Consider the following 21,124-nt stretch of genomic DNA (forward strand, 5'->3'; position numbering starts at 1 on the left):
GTTGGGCCCAATGCAGACTGCTTTGGGTTCACTCACGACTGTTCTGGGCCCAATCCGGTCTGTATTGGGCCCACTCCAGTCTGTGCTGGTCCCACCGCAGCGTGTTCTGGGACCACTTGAGTCCGTGCTGGGCCCACTCGAGTCTGCGTTCGGCCCACTCCATTCTGTGCTGGGCCCATTCGAGTCTGCCTTGGACACACTCGATTCCGTGTTGGGCCCACTCCGGTCCATATTGGGCCAACTCCAGTCCGTGCTGGGCCCACTCACTGCCACCAATGTCAACTAAGCTCAGGACAACTAAGTACAAAGAAAAGAAAAGCAGACAAGGTCAAACTCAGGCGCACTATTTCGACATCATCTTGATGATCTCAAAGCTCTTTGTCCCATCTAGCTGGGACAGTCGACGTATCTCCTTCAGACTCACCATCCTCTGGGTTTCCCTGACTCTCACTCCTTAATATTGATTGTCCACTCATTCCCTCCTCCAACCCGCTTCTTAAAACCTACTTATCCCAGGTCCTATTCATCGACTTTGATCGTAGGATTTTACAGTACAGAAGGAGGCCATCCGACAGTGTGTTTGATATACTTACAGTCATAATCGTAGAGTTGTACAGGACGAAAACAGACCTATTGGTTCAACCAGTCCATGCCGAACATAATCCCAAGCTAAACTAGTCCCATCGGCCTACTCCTGACCCACATCCCTCCAAATCTTTCCTTTCATGTACCCTTGCCTAAGTTCTGCAGAGTGTTGCCAGGGGTACAGGTGTATAGTTCCTTGAAGGTGGAGTTGCGGTAAACAGGATAGTGAAGAAGCCGTTTGGTATGCTTGCCTCTATTGGTCAGTACATTGGGTATTGGAGGTCATTTTGTGGTTGTACAGGACATCGGTTAGGCCACTTTTGGAATACTGCATTCAATTCTGGTCTCCCTGCCATTAAAAAGATGTTGTGAAACTTGAGAGGGTGCAGAAAAGACTCACATGGATGTTACCAGGGTTGGAGGGCTTGAGCTATAGGGAGAAGCAGAACAGACTGTGGGACTGTTTTCCATGGAGCATTGGATATTGAGGGGTGACCTCATAGAACTTTATAAAATCATGAGAGACTTGATAGGGTGAATAGTCAAGGCCTTTTCCCCAGGGTAGGGGAATTCAGAACTAGAGGGCGTAGGTTTAGGGTGAGATGGGAAAGGTTTAAAAGGAACCCAAGGGGCAACATTTTCACGCAGAGAGTGGTGTGCGTATGGAATGAGAAAGTGGTGGAGGCTGGTACAATTGCAACACATAAGAAGCATCTGAATGGGTGCATAAATATGGAGGGTTTAGAGGAATATGGGCCAAATGCTGGCAAGTGGACTGGATTAATTTAGGATATCTGATCGGCAATGACAAGTTGGACCGAAGGGTCCATTTTGATGCTGAATGATTCTGTGACCCATCGTCTCTGTCATGGTCCTGAAAGAGCTATCCAGCTGGTCCCACTCTCTAGCCCTACCTCCGTTGCACTCTAACTCCATCCCTTTCAAATATATCTCCAATTCTCTTTTGAAACCTCCAATAGAATTTACCTCCACCAATCTCTCTGAGGCAGCGCATTCCAAATCCTAACAACTCTCTGAGTAAAGAGGTTTCCCCTCATCTCACTCCATACTCTCTTGCTGGCAGTTGAAATTACGACCCCTAGTTACTGACATACTAGCTAGTGGAAACAGGATATCCTTCTTGACTCTGTCAAAATTGTTCATAATTTTGAACACTTCAATGAGGGCACCTTCTCTGCTCCAGAGCAAATCAGCCCAATCTCTCTAATCTTTCCTTGTAACTCAAATCCCTCATTTTTTGAAGCTCAGGTTGATAATAAGTCTGTAAGTTAGCTCGCTGAGCTGGAAGGATTGTTTTCAGATGTTTCATCACCATGACGAGGTAACATCATCAATGAAGCTCTTCACTGGAGACTCTCACTGATGATGTTACCTCGTCATGGTGACGAAACATCTGAAAACAATCCTTCCAGCTCAACGAGCTAAGTTATATATTTATCAAATCCCTCATTCCCAGTATCATCTTAATACACATCCTTTGCACCCTCTTTGTGGCTTTAATAAGGTGCCCAGAACTAAACACAGCCCACCGATGATTTGAAGAGGTGGAGCATCACTTCCCATGTGTTTATACTTTTGATCTCTCCTCACACAGCCTGGGATTGAATTTTGCCGCTCAATGTGGGCTAGGAGCATCTTGGGACATATTCCGAGGTGAAAGGCAGCTACGTCAATGTAGATTATTGTTGCTGAGTCGTGGGAGGGGAGCCAGAGACATTTATTTTGGCTGCTCCAGCAGATGGCAGCACTTCACAACATCTGGAGACTCAATCCTTTGTTCCTGGGGGCATATCACCACCTGGTGGCCATGACATGTATGGCAGGCCTTCTGTTCAATAAAAACATACATGGCCTAACAAGTCCCTCATATTGCGAGGAAGTCTTACAGCACGGAAATGGGCCGATGACCAGATATCCTAAACCGGCCTAGTCAGAACCCATGCACCTCCGGGCCTGTGGTTCCAGCTTGGAGGTGGATGTCATGGGCGTCCTGTTACGGTGACTGTCCAATGTCGAGCACTGTAGGGCCCTGGGTAGTGTTGCAGAACTAACAGACCCAAGGTTCAGGTACTCAGATCTTTAAAGTTTGCGTCACATATAGACAGGGTGGTTAAGAAAGTGTTTAGCATGCTTACCTTCATTGCTCAGACCTTTGAGTATAGGAGTTGGGGCGTCATGTTGAGGTTGTATAGGAATTTGGTGGCGACTTTTCTGGAGTACAGTGTCCAGTTCTGGTTGCCCTGTTAGAAGAAGGATATTATTAAGGTGGAGAGAGTTCAGAAGACAAATACCAGGATGTTGCCGGGTATGGAAGGTTTGAGATATAACAATAGACTGGATAGACTGGGACTTTTTTTTCACTGGAGCGTAGGGGTTGAGAGGAGACCTTATTGAGGTTTATACAATCCTGAGGGACATAGATAAAGTGAATGGCAGGTGAATTTTCCCTAGAGTGGGCGAGTTCAAAGCAAGGGGGGCATATTTTTAAGCTGAGAGGAAAAAGATTTAATAAGGACCTGAGGGGCAATGTTTTCAGACAAAGAGTGGTCTGTGTGTGGAGTGAACTTCCAGAGGAGTGTGCGGATGTGGGTATAGCTACAATATTTAAAAGAGATTTGGAAAGTACATGATTAGGAAAGTTAAAAATCACACAACACCAGGTTATAGTCCAACAGGTTTAGCTGGAAGCACACTAGCTTTTTTTAACTTTATACACCCCAGTCCAACACCGGCATCTCCAAATCATGAAGAGGAAAGGTTTGGAGGGATATGGGCCAGGAGCAGGTAGGTGGGACTAGTTTAGTTTGGGATTATGGACTGGTTGGATGAACGGTCTGTTTCTGTGCTGTAATGACTCTAGGACTGGATAGGTGTCAAGGGAAATGTACCAAAGGCAGAAAAATGGGACTAGATTAATTGTAAAAACTGGGCAACATGGACAAGTTCAGCTGAAGGGTCTGTTTCCATGCTGTAAATCTCTATGACTTTAAGCAAAAGAGACTGTTTCAGGGAATGAAGTCAATACAATGAAGTAATTCACTGGTGAACATGGTCATTGCCGCATTTGGGGGGGGGGAAGAGAGGGGAAGTCAGCAGCCTATCTGTGCACAATGAGACCCTATGGGCATGGTGGGGGTGGGCAATGGAGAGGAGGGGGGGTGTATTGACCTCAGGACACCAGGAGGCACTGCCCCCATCCCGAACGGGACACCATTTCAACGCTTCAAGCAGGAATTGTGGGAGTAAGGAGGGGGAAGGGAAATCACACTGAGGGTAGAGCTGTGCTAGGTGAAGGTGAGAAAGGGGAGGTAGTTTAATTAGTTTATCTTCTCACATCCTTCCTGCCAAGAGTCCGGAGTGACAATTACAGCATATCTGCCAATGCACTTTGGAACGTGGAATGGGGTCATGGGTGGATGGGAAGCACGTTAAAAGATTAGACAGAACAGGGGAGCTTTCAAAAAGCAAGCCTCTCTCAAGCTCCGACACTGCACATTTTCATCCACAGGTAAGTTTAGCGCTGGGGCCTTCGTTTAACATTTCTTTCCAGTTTTGTTAAACAGATTAGTGTGGAAGATTAAAGGAGGGAGGGGCAGTCGAAGGAAGCAGCCTTCAGGACAGAATGGAGAGAGAAAGAGAAGGAGGGGCAGAGAGAGAGAGAGAGAGAGATAAAGAGACAGACAGAAGGAAAGAGAGGCAAAGAGACAGACAGAGAGAGGGAGAAAGAGAGACGGGGATTGAAGACAGGGAGAGGGCAAGGTGGGTAGAGAGAAAGAGAAAGACAGGAGAGAGACAGAGAGAGGGGGAGAAAGAAATGGGGGGGGAAGAGAGTGAGGGAGACAGAGAAATAGAAAAAAGACAGAGAGAGAGAGAAGGGGGTAGACAGGGAGAGGGGGTGAGATAGAAGCAGAAAGAGATGGAGAGAAAGATAGGGGAGAAAGAGAAAGATAGAGAAAAACGGGAAGTGAGACAGAGGGAGAGGTGGGATGACAGGATGAGAGAAGGAGAGAGAGGGACAGGGAGAGAAAGAGAGAGAGGGACGGGGGACAGAGTGAGAGAGAGAGAGACAGAGTAAGAGGGAGAGAAAGAGAGGGAGAGTTAGCGGGACAGTGTGAGAGAGAATCACAGGGGACAGAGAAAGGGACGTAGTGAGAGACAGGGTGATAGGGAGAGAGAGGGCGACTGGGTGAAAGAAGGAGAGAAAGGGAGGGAGAGAGAGAGGGGGAGGGAGAGGGGCAGAGGGAGAGGGAGACAGACAGAGATGGAGACAAAGGGACAGAGAGAGACAGAGGGAGAGAGAGGGAGGTGGAGAGAGAGAGAGACAGACAGACAGAAAAAGAGTAACGGACAGACAGAGACAGAGAGAGAGAGGGAGATAGAGAGAGAGATGGAGACAGAGGCACAGAGAGAGATAGAGGGAGACAGAGGGTTGGGGGAAACAAAAACACAGACAGAGAGAAGGAGAGAGACACACAGACGGAAAGAAAACAACAGACAGAGACAGACAGAGAGAGAGAAGAGACAAAGAGACAGCCAGAGAGAGAGGCAAAAAGAGAGAAAGGGAGTGTGAGACAGAGAGAGAGAGACAGACAGAAAGAAAGGGAAAGAGAGAGATAGAGGAAGAGAGAGTTAGAGGGCGGGGGGGGGGGGGAAGAGAGAGTAACAGGGAGGCAGAGTGTGTGAGAGCAATAGCGACAGAGGGAGAGAGATGGAGAGAAAGGGGGGAGGGAGTGAGAGCAAGAGACAGAGGTGTAGAGAGAGGAAGAGAAGACAAGGGAGAAAGAGCGACAGAGTGAAAGAACAAGAGATGGAGAGAGGGAGAGAGGGACAGATGGAGAGAGGGAGAAAGAGAGAGAGAAAAACAGAGGAGAGGTGGGGGACAGGGTGAGGGAAGCGGAGAGAGAGGGGGGTTCAGGGTGGAAAAGGGAGGGAGAGGCAGAGAGACAGAGGAAGAGAGGCGGGGGGAAAGGGAGGTTCAGGGTGGAAGAGGGAGAGAAAGTAGGAGAGAGAGACAGAGAGAGAGAGCCGGGGGGAGGAAGAGAGAGACAGAGGGAGAGGGGGGAGGGAGAGAGAGAAACAGAAGGAGAGAGGTCGGAAGAGGCGTAGTGTTGTGGTGAAAGCAGTACAGTGAGGTTTGGGAGGGTGTGGGAGGAAGAGGGGTCAGTGTTGGATAGATGAGTCAGTGAACAAATGCCCAATATCTTACAGATTGCTGGAAAAATACATCATTTCAGAGCCAATTGGGGGAGAGGTGAAACCTCCTTCTGAATTTCCTGTACTTGCCATGCGCAAGTGATTCTCCTGCGAAAACCCTCCTTTTCTATTGTGAAAATCCTCTTTCAACTTTCACCCTTTAAAGTTTACTCTGCCTCCCACACCCGTTATTTTAAAAGCATCAGTTCCTGGATCCAAGACTCTTGGAGAGGCTATTGCTACGTGATCAATTATATCAGGAGGCCAGATGCCTATTTTCGACCAAGATTTTGCAGCCTGAGGCCTACTTCATTTAGGAGCCTTTCAGCTGCCAGTGACAAGTAAATCTTCACTTTGAAGGGTATAACCACTATGAAAACCATTCAGTTGTGGGCTCGGGTTAAGGGGCAAGCTTCCTCTCGAGGCAGTGTCTCAATGCTTTGACTGCCCTAGTTGGCGGAGCTGCCTGAGGGCTAGGGAGCATGCATGACAGGCCTCAGGCCTCGAGGCCTGAGGAAGCCACGGGTGTGAGAAGAATCTTGGGAAGACTAGGAGCCGAGGGCACAGCCTCCGAGTGAAGGGATAAACTGAGATGGGGATGAATTTCTTCAGCCAGAGGGTGGTGAATCTGTGGAACTCATTGCCTCAGAGGGTTGTGGAGGCCACATCAATGAATGCCTTTAAGACAGAGATAGATAAGTTCATGATTGTTACGGGGAGGGTCAAGGGTCAGGGGTAGACAGCAAGAGAATGAATGTTGAGAAATATATCGGCCATGATCTAATGGCCTAATTCTGCTCCTAAATTTGCTTTGCGGGGGGGGGGGGGGGGGGGGGGGGGGGGAGGGGGAAGCAATGATGGTGTGGTGGTAATGTCATTGTTCCAATTCCTAATGCTCTGGAGGGGAGCACTGTTTCAACACCTACCACAGCAGAATTTGACCTCGATTAATAAGATCAAAAGCTAGTGTCAATGACCTTGACACAACTGCCATTGATTGGCACAAAGAGCCAGTTGGTTCCTCTTTGGGAAGGAAAATCGGCCAATCTGGGCCTACACGTGACTCCAGACCCACAGCCAAAGTAGTTAATCCTCTAAAGGTTCAGTTCGAGGAGCAATTAGGGATGAGCAATAAGTGCTGGCTCTCTGTTGCCACCCCCTGTCCCAAGATGGAATTAACTAATGTTAGCATCCTGACTTTGATGCTGGGCCTCAAAATGGCTGCTTGTAGGCCGGGATAGCTCTAAGAGGATTGTCCCTTCTCTCTGAGGCTGTGCCCTTGGGCTCTGGTATTCCCAGATTCCTCCTACACTCCAGGCTCTCTCAGGCCTCAAAATGGCTGCTCGTAGACCTGGACAGGTACCTACACCTCAAATTCCACATCATTCTCCAAATGCAGGAAGATTCCTCATGAACTAACACCCGTCACCCAGCTCCCACTCCAGGCTGTTTGGGTTTGAGCCTCCTACCGTGCAGTAGAGCGAGAGGGCCCCCTGGGGTTTGTAGGTTGAACTCAACCTTGATGCTGGGTTGGCATCAGCTCGAGGTTCATGAGTAAAAAACATTATCCGACCACCCCACCCTCCCCAAAATCGATTGACATGACAGTCCTGTCGCTTCCACAGGTTACGCCAAGTCTTGCGAAGGGTCCAGGATGGCGGTTGAGGGCCACGCGCTGGAGTTCTGCCTCGCCAAGGAGGCCGATTTTGAGGAAGTGATGTCCATCTCGGGAGACGTCTACGGGGGCCTTGATTACCTGCCTGTCCGTTACCATGCCTGGATCCGGGATCCGGCTCGAAGGGTGATCCTGGCGAAAAAGAAAGGGCAAATAGTGAGTGTGACTTCTTGCTCCCTGTCAATGTAATTGGTCAGGCTCCCATCTGCGCCCATCACCAGCTCTTTCTGGACTCGGTCCAGCCTTGGGGCCTACTAGCTAATTTCTCAGGCACTATCTGGCCAATTAAGTCCCCAGCCAACATGTGGTCACTCACTTTTGAAAGACCTCCAACTTTTCACCCTCACCCCTCTTCCCCCGTTGCTTTCCAGCTGCCTCCAATATGGTCTGCTTACCCCCTCCCTCCCCTCCATTGCCCCTCCCCTAAGTTCCAAACCCCTCCCCAACTCCAAACCCCTCCTTCACCCTCCATTGCCCCTCCCCTAACCTCCAAATCACTCCAGCACCCCTCATTAGCCTCTCCCCCAACCTAAATTTCCTCCTCCCTCAAACTCCACTTCACTCAACCACCACATCACCATCACCCCCCCCCCAACCCCCTCCCCACCCCAGTCTCCATGCCCATCTCTCATGTGTCCTACTTTGAGTCAAACATGACGTTAAGCTGGCTTGGGTTGGCATACATGATTTTAAGGCTCATACTTTCAAATAAGTTGTCCCACTCCCTCAACGGTCCCCAGCCCTGCACTGCTTTCCATGGCTCCACCATTGGCGTCATGGTGAGGGAGCAAGATCTGGAATTTCCTCCCTTATCTTCAGTGACTGGTGTGGTCGCTGGGCTGGTTCCCAAGGGCACTGGTTCCCAATTGACATTAATTCAATCCAGTTAACGATACTCATGGAGGGGATTTAAATGTGGCAGTGGCTCTCGAAGGAGGCCATTCTGTCCAGTTTGATGATAGCCTGCATCTTCTGGATGGCAAGACAGTCTCCTCATTAATTTCCTCTCACAAACTCTCTCTGCCATTTCTTCATGAGAGTTGATGTAATCTATTTTTAGAAATTTATTCACGGGATGTGGATGGTTCCAACTAGGCCCAGCATTTATTGTCCATCTATAATTGCTCAGAGGGCAGTTAGGAATCAACCTCATTTTAGGGGTGGCATGGTAGCTCAGCACCAGGGACCCTGGTTCGATTCCAGCCTCGGGTGACTGTCTGTCTGGAGTTTACACATTCTCCCCCGTGTCTGGTTTCCTCTGGATGCTCCGGTTTCCTCCAACAGTCCAAAGCTGTGCAGGCTAGGTGGATTAGCCATGAAAAATGCAGGGTTAGGGTAGGTGGGGGGTGGGGTGAGATGGTCTTCGGAGGGCTTGGTGTGCACTCAATTGGCCAAATGGCCTGCTTCCACACTTTAGGGTATATATGTTTTTTAAATTCAATCACGGAATGAGGGCAACACTGATTGCACATCCCAGAGGGTTGTTAAAAGTTAACCATATTGCTGCCGGTCTGGAGTCACACGTACACCAGACCAGGTAAAGACAGAAGGGCATCAGTGAACCAATTCGGTTTTTCCAACAATCCACAATGGATTCACAATCATCATTAGAGTCTTAACTCCAGATTTTCATAAACTCATATTCCAACATCTTGAATTCGAACCCAGGTCCCTGGTACACCGAGTCTCTGGATTGATAGTCTGGCGATAATACCAGGAGAAAGTGAGGACTGCAGGTGCTGAAGATCAGAGTCGAGAGTGTGGTGCAGGAAAAGCACAGCTGATCGGGTAGCATCCGAGGAGCAGGAGAATCGATATTTCCTGATGAAGAGCTTATGCTCGGAACGTTGATTCTCCTGCTCCTCGGACGCTGCCCGACCATCTGTTCTTTTCGAGCAACACACTCGACTTGCAATAGTACCACGAGGCCATCACCTCCTACCTTGTATATTGTTCGTAAGGCACGTTAAATTGTACCCCGCTATGAAAGAAGAGCTACTCAGCTCCTGAGACTTAATTGTGGCCTAATGTCTACCAGCAACTATTGAACAGCTCATTAGATGGATAGAGGAAGGAGGATTGGTGGCCAATCAATCCATCCATCATACCTTAGCAGTGATTACCAACATCGCTTGTTACCCTGTTCACTAATGACCCTCCTTGCCTGGAATCCACGTGACTCCAGACTCTGTGGTTTTACTCCTAACTGCCCTCCGAAAATCCCGCGTGACATTTCAAGGAGATGGGCGACAAATGCTGGGTCTAGTCTGACAATACCCATGCCCTCCCTCTCCAAAGATAGGATCCTCTCCGCCTCTCACCGTCTTCTTTTCAGCCGCTCTGTTCGTTCTGAATGTCTCCTTTAGTGGCCCGGGGTCAAACCTTGGGCTGGTTTTGACTCATTCACGGGATGAGGGCATCGCAGGCTCGGCCCAGCATTTATTGCCCAACCCTAATTGCCCAGAGGGAAGTCAAGAGTCCAATCACACTGGTGTGGGTCTGGAGTTACGTGTAGGCCAGACCAGGTAAGGACGGCAGATTTCCTTCCCTAAAGGGCATGAGTGAACTAGGTGGGTTTTTCCAACAATCAAATTACGTCCATCATTAGAATCTTAATTTCAGATTTTTATCAGTTTCAAACTCTACTGTCTACTGTGATGGGATTTGGACCTGGGTTTCCGAGAACATTACCTGGGGGTCTCTGGATTAGCAGACCAGCCAATAATACACCTGGCCATCGCCTCCATCTTGCCTGAGCAACTTCGGACAGGAGGGATGGCTTCCGCTTTACTGGTGCCATATAAATGCACGCCATTGTTGTTGGCAGGTAGCCCTCATTTCTGTGAACATTGTGGATGACGGACACACAGCGGTGGTGGAAGGGTTGAGGGTGGCGCCGCTAGAGAGAGGCAAAGGAATTGCTGGGTTCATCCAGAGCTACTGCCTTGATCTGGCCAGGGCCCAGTTCCCAGATGTCAAAGTGCGGCGCTACACCAGAGCCGGCCAATTGGCACCTGAGACTCTCGCCAAGTTCCGACTGATATGTAAACAGGTAACATCACACGCGCGGCTTTGAATAAGCGGCATATGGGTTCTGTCCAGACCATTCCACGTTGCTATAGCAACCAGTCTTGTTCTTTGAGAGCAATGGCACGGGGACAGTTGGAATCATGTCAAGTGGGCTGAGAGGTCCTGCCGACAATTGTCCTGCAGGATTAATAACATGAGTAGGCCATTCAGCCCCTCATGGGATAGGAATATAGAGCAGGGGTGGGCCATTCAGCCTCTCGAGCCTGCACTCGCCATTCAATGAGACAACGTTCTATGAAAGAATGAAAAGAAATCTCCTTAGAGAGGAGAAAATTGAGAGGAGATTTGATAGAAGGGTGAAAACTCCTTCGGGGAGGGGGGGGGGTGGTGGGAGGTGGGGGGGGGAGTGTTCCAGGCAGTGCTAATATGTATAAACCTCTCCCATCGGCAAAGAATGTAGAACCAGATGGCACTGAACTATACTGATTGATGAAAGAAGCGATGGTTACATGAAGATATACACGGCATGCAGTTAAGGTTTGGAATGCACTGCCTGAGACTATGGCAGATGTATGGAAACATCAGAATTAGGAGCCTGAATACGCAATTCAGCCCTTCGAATGCGCTCTGTGATTTAACATGATCGTGGCTGATTTTATCCTGGTCTCAACTGCACTTTCCTGCCTGCTCCCCACAGCCTTTTATCCCACTTTTCATCAGAAACATATTTATTTATTTCTTGAATTTGTTGATTGATTTTGCCTTCACTGTACTCTGGGCCTGAGAACTCCATCGATTTCTAACCCTCTGAGAGAAACAGTGTCTCCTCATATCAGTTTTGAATTTACCTCCTGATACTCTATATTTATGACCTCTTGTTCAGGACAGTCCCATAACAGGGAGCATCCAGTTCACTATCCACCTTATCAATCCCTTTTAGTATTATACCTCCGTCACATTCCCCCCTCATTCTTCTGAACTCCAGCAAGTACAAGCCCAAGCTATTCCACCGCTCCTCGTCGGACAGCCCTTTCATCCCTGGAATCAATCTGGTGAATGCCCTCTCAACTGCCTCCAGTGCCATAACATTCTTCCTCAAGAAAGGAGACCAGGAGAATTAGACTGGGAGAGAAAAATGTTGCAGGGTAATGAAGAAAAGACTTTGAGTGATGGAATCATGGAGCATGGAAACAGACCCTTCAGTCCAACCGATCATAATTCCAAACTAGTCCCACCTGCCTGCGCTTGGCTCGTATCCCTCCAAGCATTTCCTATTTATATAATTATCCCAATGGCTTATAAATGATGTAACTGTACGTGCATCCACCACTTTCTCTGGAAGTTCATTCCACACATGAACCATTCTCTGTCTAATAACATTTTCCCTCATGTCTTTTTTAAAATCTTTCTCCTCCACCTTAAAATATGTCCCCCATCCTGGGTAGAAGACACTTGTCTTGAACCTTATCTATGCCCCTCATGATTTTATAAACCGCTATGTCACCCCTCAACCTTCTGTGCTCCAGGGAACAAGTCCCAGGCTATGTAGCCTCTCCTTATAAATCAAACCCTCCAATCAACATTAGCTGCTACTCAAGAAGCAAGTACATAGGCAGGAGGCTGGAACAAGCAAGAGCTAGTTCTGTTCCGACTGTAATGCAATGCTGTCAGAGATTCCACAACTCAACAAGTAAATTGCACTATCCTTGTAAAGTTTTGATTTTGATTTTTTTTAACTTAAAAAATAGTAGGGTTGAGTTTTGATGAGTATTTAAAAGGCTACTGCAGACTCATGTAACCAGTACCTTTAATTCATTGAGATCAGTTGGTTCAGTTGGCTGGGAGGCTGGTTTGCCATGCAGAATGATGCCAATTGTGTGAGTTCAATTTCTGCATTGGTTGAGGTTACCATGAAGGTCTCACTTTCTCAACCTTTTCCCTTGCCTGATGTTATGATGAGACCAAACCCCCTCAAGATATATCAAGGAGATAGACTGTCTTTTTTTCAATTTTATTTAAAGGCAAGTGTTCCAGAGATGTGATTTGACTGGCCAACCAACAGGCTTTAAAACCAAACTTTATTCTTACAAAAAAGTTAAAATACAAACAAAAGAAGAGAGAATTGGCATAAATTTATTGAAATACATAATAAACGAACATATTATTTAACTATTAATTTAGTTAAATGTGAGGTGCTGAATTTTGGAAAGGCAAATCAGAACAGGACATATACGCCTAATGCAAAGCTCATGAGGACCTGTGCTGAACAAAGAGACCTTGCAGGTTCGTAGCTCTTTGAAAATGGGGTACATGGGTTGGGATATCTGGTCGGTATGGATGGGTTGGACCGAAGGGTCTGTTTCCATGCTGTACATCTTTATGACTCTGTGAATCTATAAGATCACCCATCAGCCTCCAACGCTCCAGGGAAAACAGCCCCAGCCTGTTCAGCCTCTCCCTGTAGCTCAGATCCTCCAACCCTGGCAACATCCTTGTAAATCTTTTCTGAACCCTTTCAAGTTTCACAACATCTTTCCGATAGGAGGGAGACCAGAACTGCACGCAAATTCCAACAGTGGCCTAACCAATGTCCTGTATAGCCACAACATGGCCTCCCAACTCCTGTACTCAATACATGACCAATAAAGGAAAGCATACCAAACGCCGCCTTCACTATCCTATCTACCTGCGACTCCACTTTCAAGGAGCTATGAACCTGCACTCCAAGGTCTCTTTGTTCAGCAACACTCCCTAGGACCTTACCATTAAGTGTATAAGTCCTGCTAAGATTTGCTTTCCCAAAATGCAGCACCTCGCATTTATCTGAATTAAACTCCTTCTGCCACTTCTCAGCCCATTGGCCCATCTGGTCCAGATCTTGTTGTAATCTGAGGTAACCCTCTTTGCTGTCCACTACACCTCCAATTTTGGTGTCATCTGCAAACTTACCAACTGTACTTCTTATGCTCGCATCCAAATCATTTATGTAAATGACAAAAAGTAGAGGACCCAGCACCGATCCTTGTGGCACTCCACTGGTCACAAGCCTCCAGTCTGAAAAACAACCCTCCACCACCACCCTCTGTCTTCTACCTTTGAGCCAGTTCTGTATCCAAATGGCTAGTTCTCCCTGTATTCCATGAGATCTAACCTTGTTAATCAGTCTCCCATGGGGAACCTTGTCGAACGCCTTACTGAAGTCCATATAGATCACATCTACTGCTCTGCCCTCATCAATCCTCTTTGTTACTTCTTCAAAAAACTCAATTAAGTTTGTGAGACATGATTTCCCAAAGCCATGTTGACTATCCCTAATCAGTCCTTGCCTTTCCAAATACCTGTACATCCTGTCCTTCAGGATTCCCTTCAACAACTTGCCCCCCACCGAGGTCAGGTTCACTGGTCTATAGTTCCCTGGCTTGTCTTTACTGCCCTTCTTAAACAGTGGCACCACGTTTGCCAACCTTCAGTCTTCCGGCACCTCACCTGTGACTATCGATGAAACAAATATCTCAGCAAGAGGCACAGCAATCACTTTTCTGTCTTCCCACAGAGTTCTCAGGTACACCTGATCAGGTCCTGGGGATTTATCCACTTTTAACCGTTTCAAGACATCCAGCACTTCCTCCTCTGTAATCTGGACATTTTGCAAGATGTCACCATCTATTTCCCTACAGTCTATATCTTTCATGTCCTTTTCCACAGTAAATACTGATGTAAAATATTCATTTAGTATCTCCCCCATTTTCTGTGGTTCCACACAAAGGCCGCCTTGCTGATCTTTGAGGGGCCCTATTCTCTCCCTAGTTACCCTTTTGTCTTTAATATATTTGTAATCCCCTTATAGAGGTTTATAAAATCATGAGGGGCATGGATAGGTAAATAGACAAGGTCTTTTCCCTCAGGTGGGAGAGTCCAGAACTAGAGGACACAGATTTAGGATGAGAGGGGAAAAATTTTAAAGGGACATAAGAGGCAATGCTTTCACACAGAGGATTGTACATGTATAGAACGAGCTGCCAGAGGAAGTGGTGGAGGCTTGTACAATGACAGCATTTAAAAGGCATCTGGATGATACATGAATAGAAAGGGTTTAGAGGGATATAGGCCAAGTGCTGGCAAATGGGATGAGATTAGTTTAGAATATCTGGTCTGCATGGATGAGTTGGACCGAAGGGTCTGTTTCCGTGCTGTACATCTCTATGACTCTACTAATCGTGAACTCTTCTAATATAGCAGCATCCCATAAACACACCCTTGGCAAAGGCAGAATCAGCAAAACCAATTTTCCTCATGAGATATCTCCTCCAAATCCAGGATAAGAAACACCAGCAGAATCAATCTTGCAGCAAAGAGAGAACTCTTTTTTGCAGCAGCAGCAGAGAGAGAGCTGCATCGATCAGCGTTGATTGCCAAACCTCAACTGAAAGCCAAATGTGTGTGCCTGAGTCTACCCACTCATAATTTCTTTTGTCAAATTTAAAATAAAAAACTCAGGAAGTTCAAAGCTGTTTCCTCACGGCTTCTGAAGCAGACATTCCTCCACCACTGTGGCCATTCCTCCCTGCAAGAGACACAGCACAGAACAGACCTCTCTTAAAGAGTTGGTCATCTTCCAATAGACTGCTAGGCACTGTTTCCTCAATCTCTCTCTCTCTCTCTCTCTCTCTCAAAGAAACCAGCACTAAACACACTTCTTAAACCCACAGTATTGACACACTCAGAATCTTCATCAATGCTTTCATTTTGCAGGAAATTCTCTGTACACAATTCAAGGCAGAATATATCCTTCCGAAACTGGAAGCTGCCATTGCCCAGCTGAAGGAGAGTGGGGCGGAATGGAAACATCCCATCCTGCTCGGAGCCATGGATGTCAAGCGGGTGTTCCTTAGCCCCAAGGTGGTGGATGAGGTGCTACCTGGGAAGACCATTATTCAAGACTGGGCTCCTTACCAGCCATTGGAGAGTAATCTAGAGAAGTTAGTGAGGCAAGACCTCATCTGGATGGCCGACGACAAAGAAGAGCCCAGGGTTGTCAGCCTAGGCACTGCCCCCTACAGGGTACCCTTGGGTACCGGCTACCACCGGCTGAACATTGATATATTTGGGAAACATTTCCCCAGGGTCAGGAACCAGTTTCTTGCTCAGGTCCAGCAAAGAGTCGGCACCTTGAAGGGCCCAGTATACTGCATCTTGTACTTTGAGCCATCCCTGTGGCAGGACATGCTTTCCTTCTGCCAGACTGCCTTAGGACTACACGTGGATGGAGAGTTGAGGATCCAAAATTTGCTGGAGGCAGATATGTAGACCTGTGAGGGAAAGAGTCCTCCAACCTGCTATTGCCAGCCCCTTTCTGCCTATGGGCTCAGTAGGTTGTCCACTCTCTATCTTTCACACACCGCCTCAGAATCAAAAGCTTGTAGGTTCAAGTCCCACTCCAGGGCTTTGAGATCTGACAAATCCAATGAAAGAATAATGTGGAATTCTCTGGTGTTTGATTGTGTTAGTCTGACCACTGATCTGTGCCTACTGTACTTGATTGCTTGAGCTTGGATACAGACTCAGAGCCAAGCAAACAGACACTGATTTCAAATTGCTCGTCAATAAACATAACATGCTCTGAAACCCGTTTTGTCCCTGTATTTCTCTGAAATTCACAGTAAGAACTGCAAACAGTAGAATGGGATGTTAATCTGAAAACGCCTGCTTGGGCCTGATTTTTTTTTTGTTAGGTCAGTGTTATCAAATGATGATTGTTGTTTGAAAAGGAACATGGGAGAGGCTGGATAAACAATCTAAGGTGCGTGTCAGACCCATCTACTCCCTGGCCACAACCAACAGCACTGGGAAAGGACAAATAAACTGAACAGCCAACCTGTTGGTATTTGTGGGATTTTGCTGTGCTTTATGATTTCTAACTGCTGATACAAGCTGGATAATTGGGAGCTCACCACATTGCATCACATATTAGAATATAGACTAGATACCCACATATCAGATTACAGAATAAAAACTGGCTTGATAGTTGCGCATATTTTTTGCGATTGGTTACCATGGTGATTAGTCACCAACATTCAAGGTTGCTGGTGTTCTTTAACAACGGAGCATAACTTTGTCAGCGAAAAGAAAAATAAATCAAGGTTATATATCTGTGACGGTTAGAAATGTCTTAATTCAACCAGCAAAAAACAGTCTAAATGTGTTTCCAACGTTTGATTGTAGAAGTTGGAATGTCATTTTGTAAAGTCATAGAGATGTACAGCACGGAAACAGACCCTTCAGACCAATTCATCAAAGCTGATATTTTGAGAGGGAATTGGACCATGATCTGGAAAAGAAGAATGTGTCGGGTCACAGGGTGTGGGCCTGGCTGAGTTGCTCATATGAGGCATGGCTGAGCATCTTCGTCTGTACTTGATGGAGTTTAGAAGGATGGGGGGAGGCATCTGATTGAAATTTACAGCATACAGTTATGAAGTTGAAGGTAGGTACTGTACCTTTAAGAGAGAGAGAGAATGCTGTTCTGAACTGAGAGATTACAAAAACCTATGTATATGACTACTTGGCAGTCCCAGAGTGTACTGGAAAATTGAAAATATCAGAATCCCTACAGTGTGGGAACAGGCCACTTGGCCCAACAAGTTCACATTACTCAACATTCCCCCTGACTAATGCACCTAGCCTACACATCCCTGAATACTATGGGCAACTTAGCATGGGCAAATCACCTAACCCACACATCTTTGGATTGTGAGAGGAAACCAGAGCACTTGGAGGAAACCCAAGCAGACACAGGGAGAATGTGCAAAGTCCACATTGACAGTTGCCCCAATGCTGGAATCAAACCCAAGTCTTTGGTGCTGTGAGTCAGCAGCACTAACTACTGATCCACCATGTCAACCTATGTAATATTTGGCTGTAAAGTGGATACCTGAGTTTTGGTTACTGGTTTGACAACCATTCAAACTTAACCAATCAGTTTAAATTATGCTCCCTTATACTAAAACCCAATCGAGTTTGAATTTATAGTTTTGCCAACATCAAACCAATGAGACGATCTGATGGTGGGAGTATAAGAATGGGGACAATTTGAAAATTGGTCAGAGAGCAACTGCTGTAGAGAGAGAGCTAATTGCCCATCTAATATCTTGCTTTCCAAGAAATTAGAAAACACTCTCTATCAAAGGTACCTTTTCATGTGAAACATACCCACATAAAAAGATGACCCAGAGAGACCCTCAGCTGGAAGAGTGAAAACACAGAAGAAGACAGTGACTGTGTGGTTTGAAATTAAGTTGATGTAATGTTAATAAATATCTTATTGGAACAGCATATTATAAGGTTGGAGGCAGATAGTAAGCAGTTAAGAGAAAGGAGGGGCTTAGAGTTGTAAATACAGAGGAACCTTAATTATTTGTACGAGATGGGCAGGTACTATATCATTCAGATAATTGATTATTCCGTTAATCGATTCAATGCCTCTCCTCTGGGGCTCGGAGTTTTCTGTAAAGTCTGCTCCCCGTTCACGAGACTAGGCAGCAGCAAACCGCACGCGAGCCCCCGCCCCCTGCCTGCACCCCAAACCTGTCCAACATAGCCCCCGCCCATACCCCAAACCCATCCAAACTCACTCCCCCACCCACCCCCCCAAACCCATCCAAAACCGCCCTCCACCCGCCCCCCAAACCCATCCAACATCACCCTCAGCCCGCCCCCAAACCCATCCAACACTGCCGCCACCCAATCCCCAACATCGCCCCTGGCCCACCCCCCAAACCCATCCAACATCACTCTCCTCCTGACCCGAAACCCATCCAACACCGTCCCCCGCCTGCCCCACCCACATCTGCATCCCTGCCCCCGGCTGTCCTGCACCCCTCACCGTCACCCCCCTCCCCCTCCTGGGCAGCTGGAGTGGACACCAACAGTAAGACAGCTGCTGCCTTTGGGGGCACGCACACACACGCACACAACTGTTTACAGCAACTTTTGACAGATTCCACCTCTGCCCTGTACAGGACAATATTCGAGAGAATTTCTGTGGGGGGGGGGGCGGGTTCAGGTAGAGCCCTGTGTAGAACTCCAGGGAAAGTGTGGGGAGAGGGTGAGTTGGTCAGTCATTTGGAGATGGTACCTGGTCTTGATGTCTAGGACTGTACTCAGCAGCATTTCAGTCAGCTGAGATAGTTTTTAATTAATGTAAACTAAAGACGCAATCAAAGTTGAAAAGCTCTTTGATGTAATGTTTCTATCGGGACCTTGAGATCTCCTTTGGATAATGCGATATTCGGATAATTGAGGTCCCTCTGCAGTTGTTGTTTAATGTTCACTTTTTAGACTTAAAAAAAAACAAATTGACGTTATTTTCTTTACATAGTGGAACTTGGGAGTTCCCTGTCACTCATATTTTAACATTACGAGGCAAGGTGAGCTTTTCTGGGTGTCTGGTTTAATTAACAGAGGGGTTCACCTCTGTGTCGTAAGAATACTGAGAAGCTCGGATACAGTGAGCATGGAGAAGATATTTTGAATAGTAGGAGAGACTGGGAGCCGATGGCACATCCTCCGAGTGAAGGGATGACCCTTTTGAATTGAAATGAGGAGGAATTTCTCCAGCTAGAGGATGGTGAATCTTTGGAGTTCATTGCTACAGAAGGCTATGGAAGCCAAGTGATTGAGTATATTTAGGACAGAAATAAATACATTCGCAATTGGTAAAGGGGATCAAGAGTTACGGGGACAAGGCAGGAGAATTGGGCCGAGAAACATAACAGCCATGATTGAATGGAACAGCAGCCTCGATGGGCAAGCTAGTGTAGTTCTGCTCCTATATCTCATGGTCTGGCAGCAAGCCAGTACACGCCTGACTGGCTGAATGGCCTCGTTCTGCCTTGCCACTGTCCAATGATTCGCTGCAATCCAATTCGACAACTCCCCCTGGGAAAGCATTTCACATTCTCCCCGCTGTCTGGGTAAAGAGGCTGAATTCCCCACTGGGGTCATTAACGACGCACTAATTTGTCATCGTCAAGAAACCAATTTGCCATATTCACAGTACCGTGCGTAAAATAATTCCATCCATCATTTCTTCAGAGAACTTTGTCCCACTTTGCAAGAAATTGCGCAACTTTTTTTGTCAATATATGGACACTGCAACCAAATCGCTTCGGTCAAGAATAATGTGACATTGTCAGAATGCCCAACTCCAGACTGTCCTAGTGAGTACCCCATACAGAACTGTACCAGGTAGTCCTTCCACAGTGGCGGGGGGGGGGGGGGGTTGTGTGGGGGGATGGGGCAAAGGGAACTTTTCAAAGACAATTTATTCCCCAGACTTTTGAGTATAGGAGTTGGGACATCATGTTGAGGTTGTGCAGGATGTTGGTGAGGCCTGTTCTGGAGTACTGTGGCAGTTCTGACCTCCCTGTTACAGGAAGAATATGGTTAAGTTGGACAGGGTTCAGAAAAGATTTACCAGCATGTTGCTGGGAATGGAGGGTTTGAGATACGAAAACAGACTGGAAAGGCTATTTTTAGCTGGAGAGTAGGAGGTTGAGGGGTGACCCCAGAGATGGGAGATTTCAAAACTAAGGGCATATTTTTAAGGTGAAAGGAAAAAAGACTGAAAAAGGACACAAAGGACAATTGGTTTTAAACAAAGAGTGATTCATATGTGGAATGAACTTCCAGAAGAAGTAATGAATACAGATACAGTTACAATGTTTAAAACACTTTGGATAAGTTCATGACGAGGACAGGTTTGAAGGGATATGGACCAAGCACAGGCAGGTGGGACCAGTTTAGTTTGGTATTCTGGTGGGCATGGACTGGTTGGACCAAAGGGTCTGTTCCCATGACTTGATGACAATCTCTCAAAATCTCCTCTTGAAATTAACGTCAACAAATCAGAAGCAAATGAGGTATAACCATAAAAATGGCCACTGCCATCAAAAGCGGTGTCAAGGCCTTATAGGAAGACAAGGGCAGGTGCTGAGAGGGAATGGACAGACAGAGAGAGAGAGAGATGGAAAGAGGGGGAAATGAACAATATTCACCCACAATCTCTCGGGCAACAGCTGCTGCCCTCCCCGTGGGACGGTGTGTTAGGCTTGAGATAGGCCTCAAAGGCTGTACCCACAGCTGAACCAATGCCTCGTTTAAACCCAACTGTACCCCTATTGGTAGGGGGATGAGGAATGCTGCAAGCATCTGGCTTGAGGAGAGAGAAAGGGGTCCTTTGGAATGGGAGGGGGCCCTGTGCCAGGTTAGGTGGAGGGAAAATAGCAGCAGGTGTAGGCCATTGGGCCCCATGTGCCTGCTACCCCATTCAATGGGATCGTGGCTGATCATCCAACTTAGTCCCCTTTTCCCACTTTCTCCCCCATACCCATTGATCCATTTAGTCCCAGAGTTAGATCTAACTCCTCGTTGAAAACATTCAATGTTTTGGCGTCAACCATTTTCTGTGTCAGAGAATTCCACAGACTCCCTACGCGCTGGATGAAGACATTTCTTCTCAACGTATCCTTAGATTGTAACCCCTGGTTCCAGGCCTTGGGAACACCATTTCTATTTTTATCCATGTCTGATCCTGTTACATCTGGCTAGACTACTTAGGAC

General features: G+C 47.1%; 1 protein-coding gene across 6 annotated transcripts in view; it reads left to right on the forward strand.

Annotated features, from left to right (window-relative positions):
• LOC140492520 (probable N-acetyltransferase 16) overlaps window positions 1-16,117 on the forward strand; it is an 83,533-nt gene extending 67,416 nt beyond the window's left edge. For 3 of the 6 annotated variants that reach the window (XM_072591443.1, XM_072591446.1, XM_072591447.1), the window contains 3 exons: window positions 7,425-7,630; window positions 10,302-10,526; window positions 15,257-16,117. In XM_072591443.1, the coding sequence (XP_072447544.1) occupies window positions 7,425-7,630; window positions 10,302-10,526; window positions 15,257-15,811 (986 nt within the window). In that variant the 3' untranslated portion in view covers window positions 15,812-16,117. Of the gene's footprint in view, window positions 1-3,321; window positions 3,391-3,889; window positions 4,115-6,037; window positions 6,161-7,424; window positions 7,631-10,301; window positions 10,527-15,256 lie in introns of those variants that run through there. The other 3 variants (XM_072591444.1, XM_072591445.1, XM_072591448.1) reach the window with 3 other exon arrangements.
• Window positions 16,118-21,124: the final 5,007 nt, after the last annotated feature.

The sequence above is a fragment of the Chiloscyllium punctatum genome, chromosome 21 (assembly GCF_047496795.1).
Source record: "Chiloscyllium punctatum isolate Juve2018m chromosome 21, sChiPun1.3, whole genome shotgun sequence".
NCBI lineage: Eukaryota > Metazoa > Chordata > Chondrichthyes > Orectolobiformes > Hemiscylliidae > Chiloscyllium > Chiloscyllium punctatum.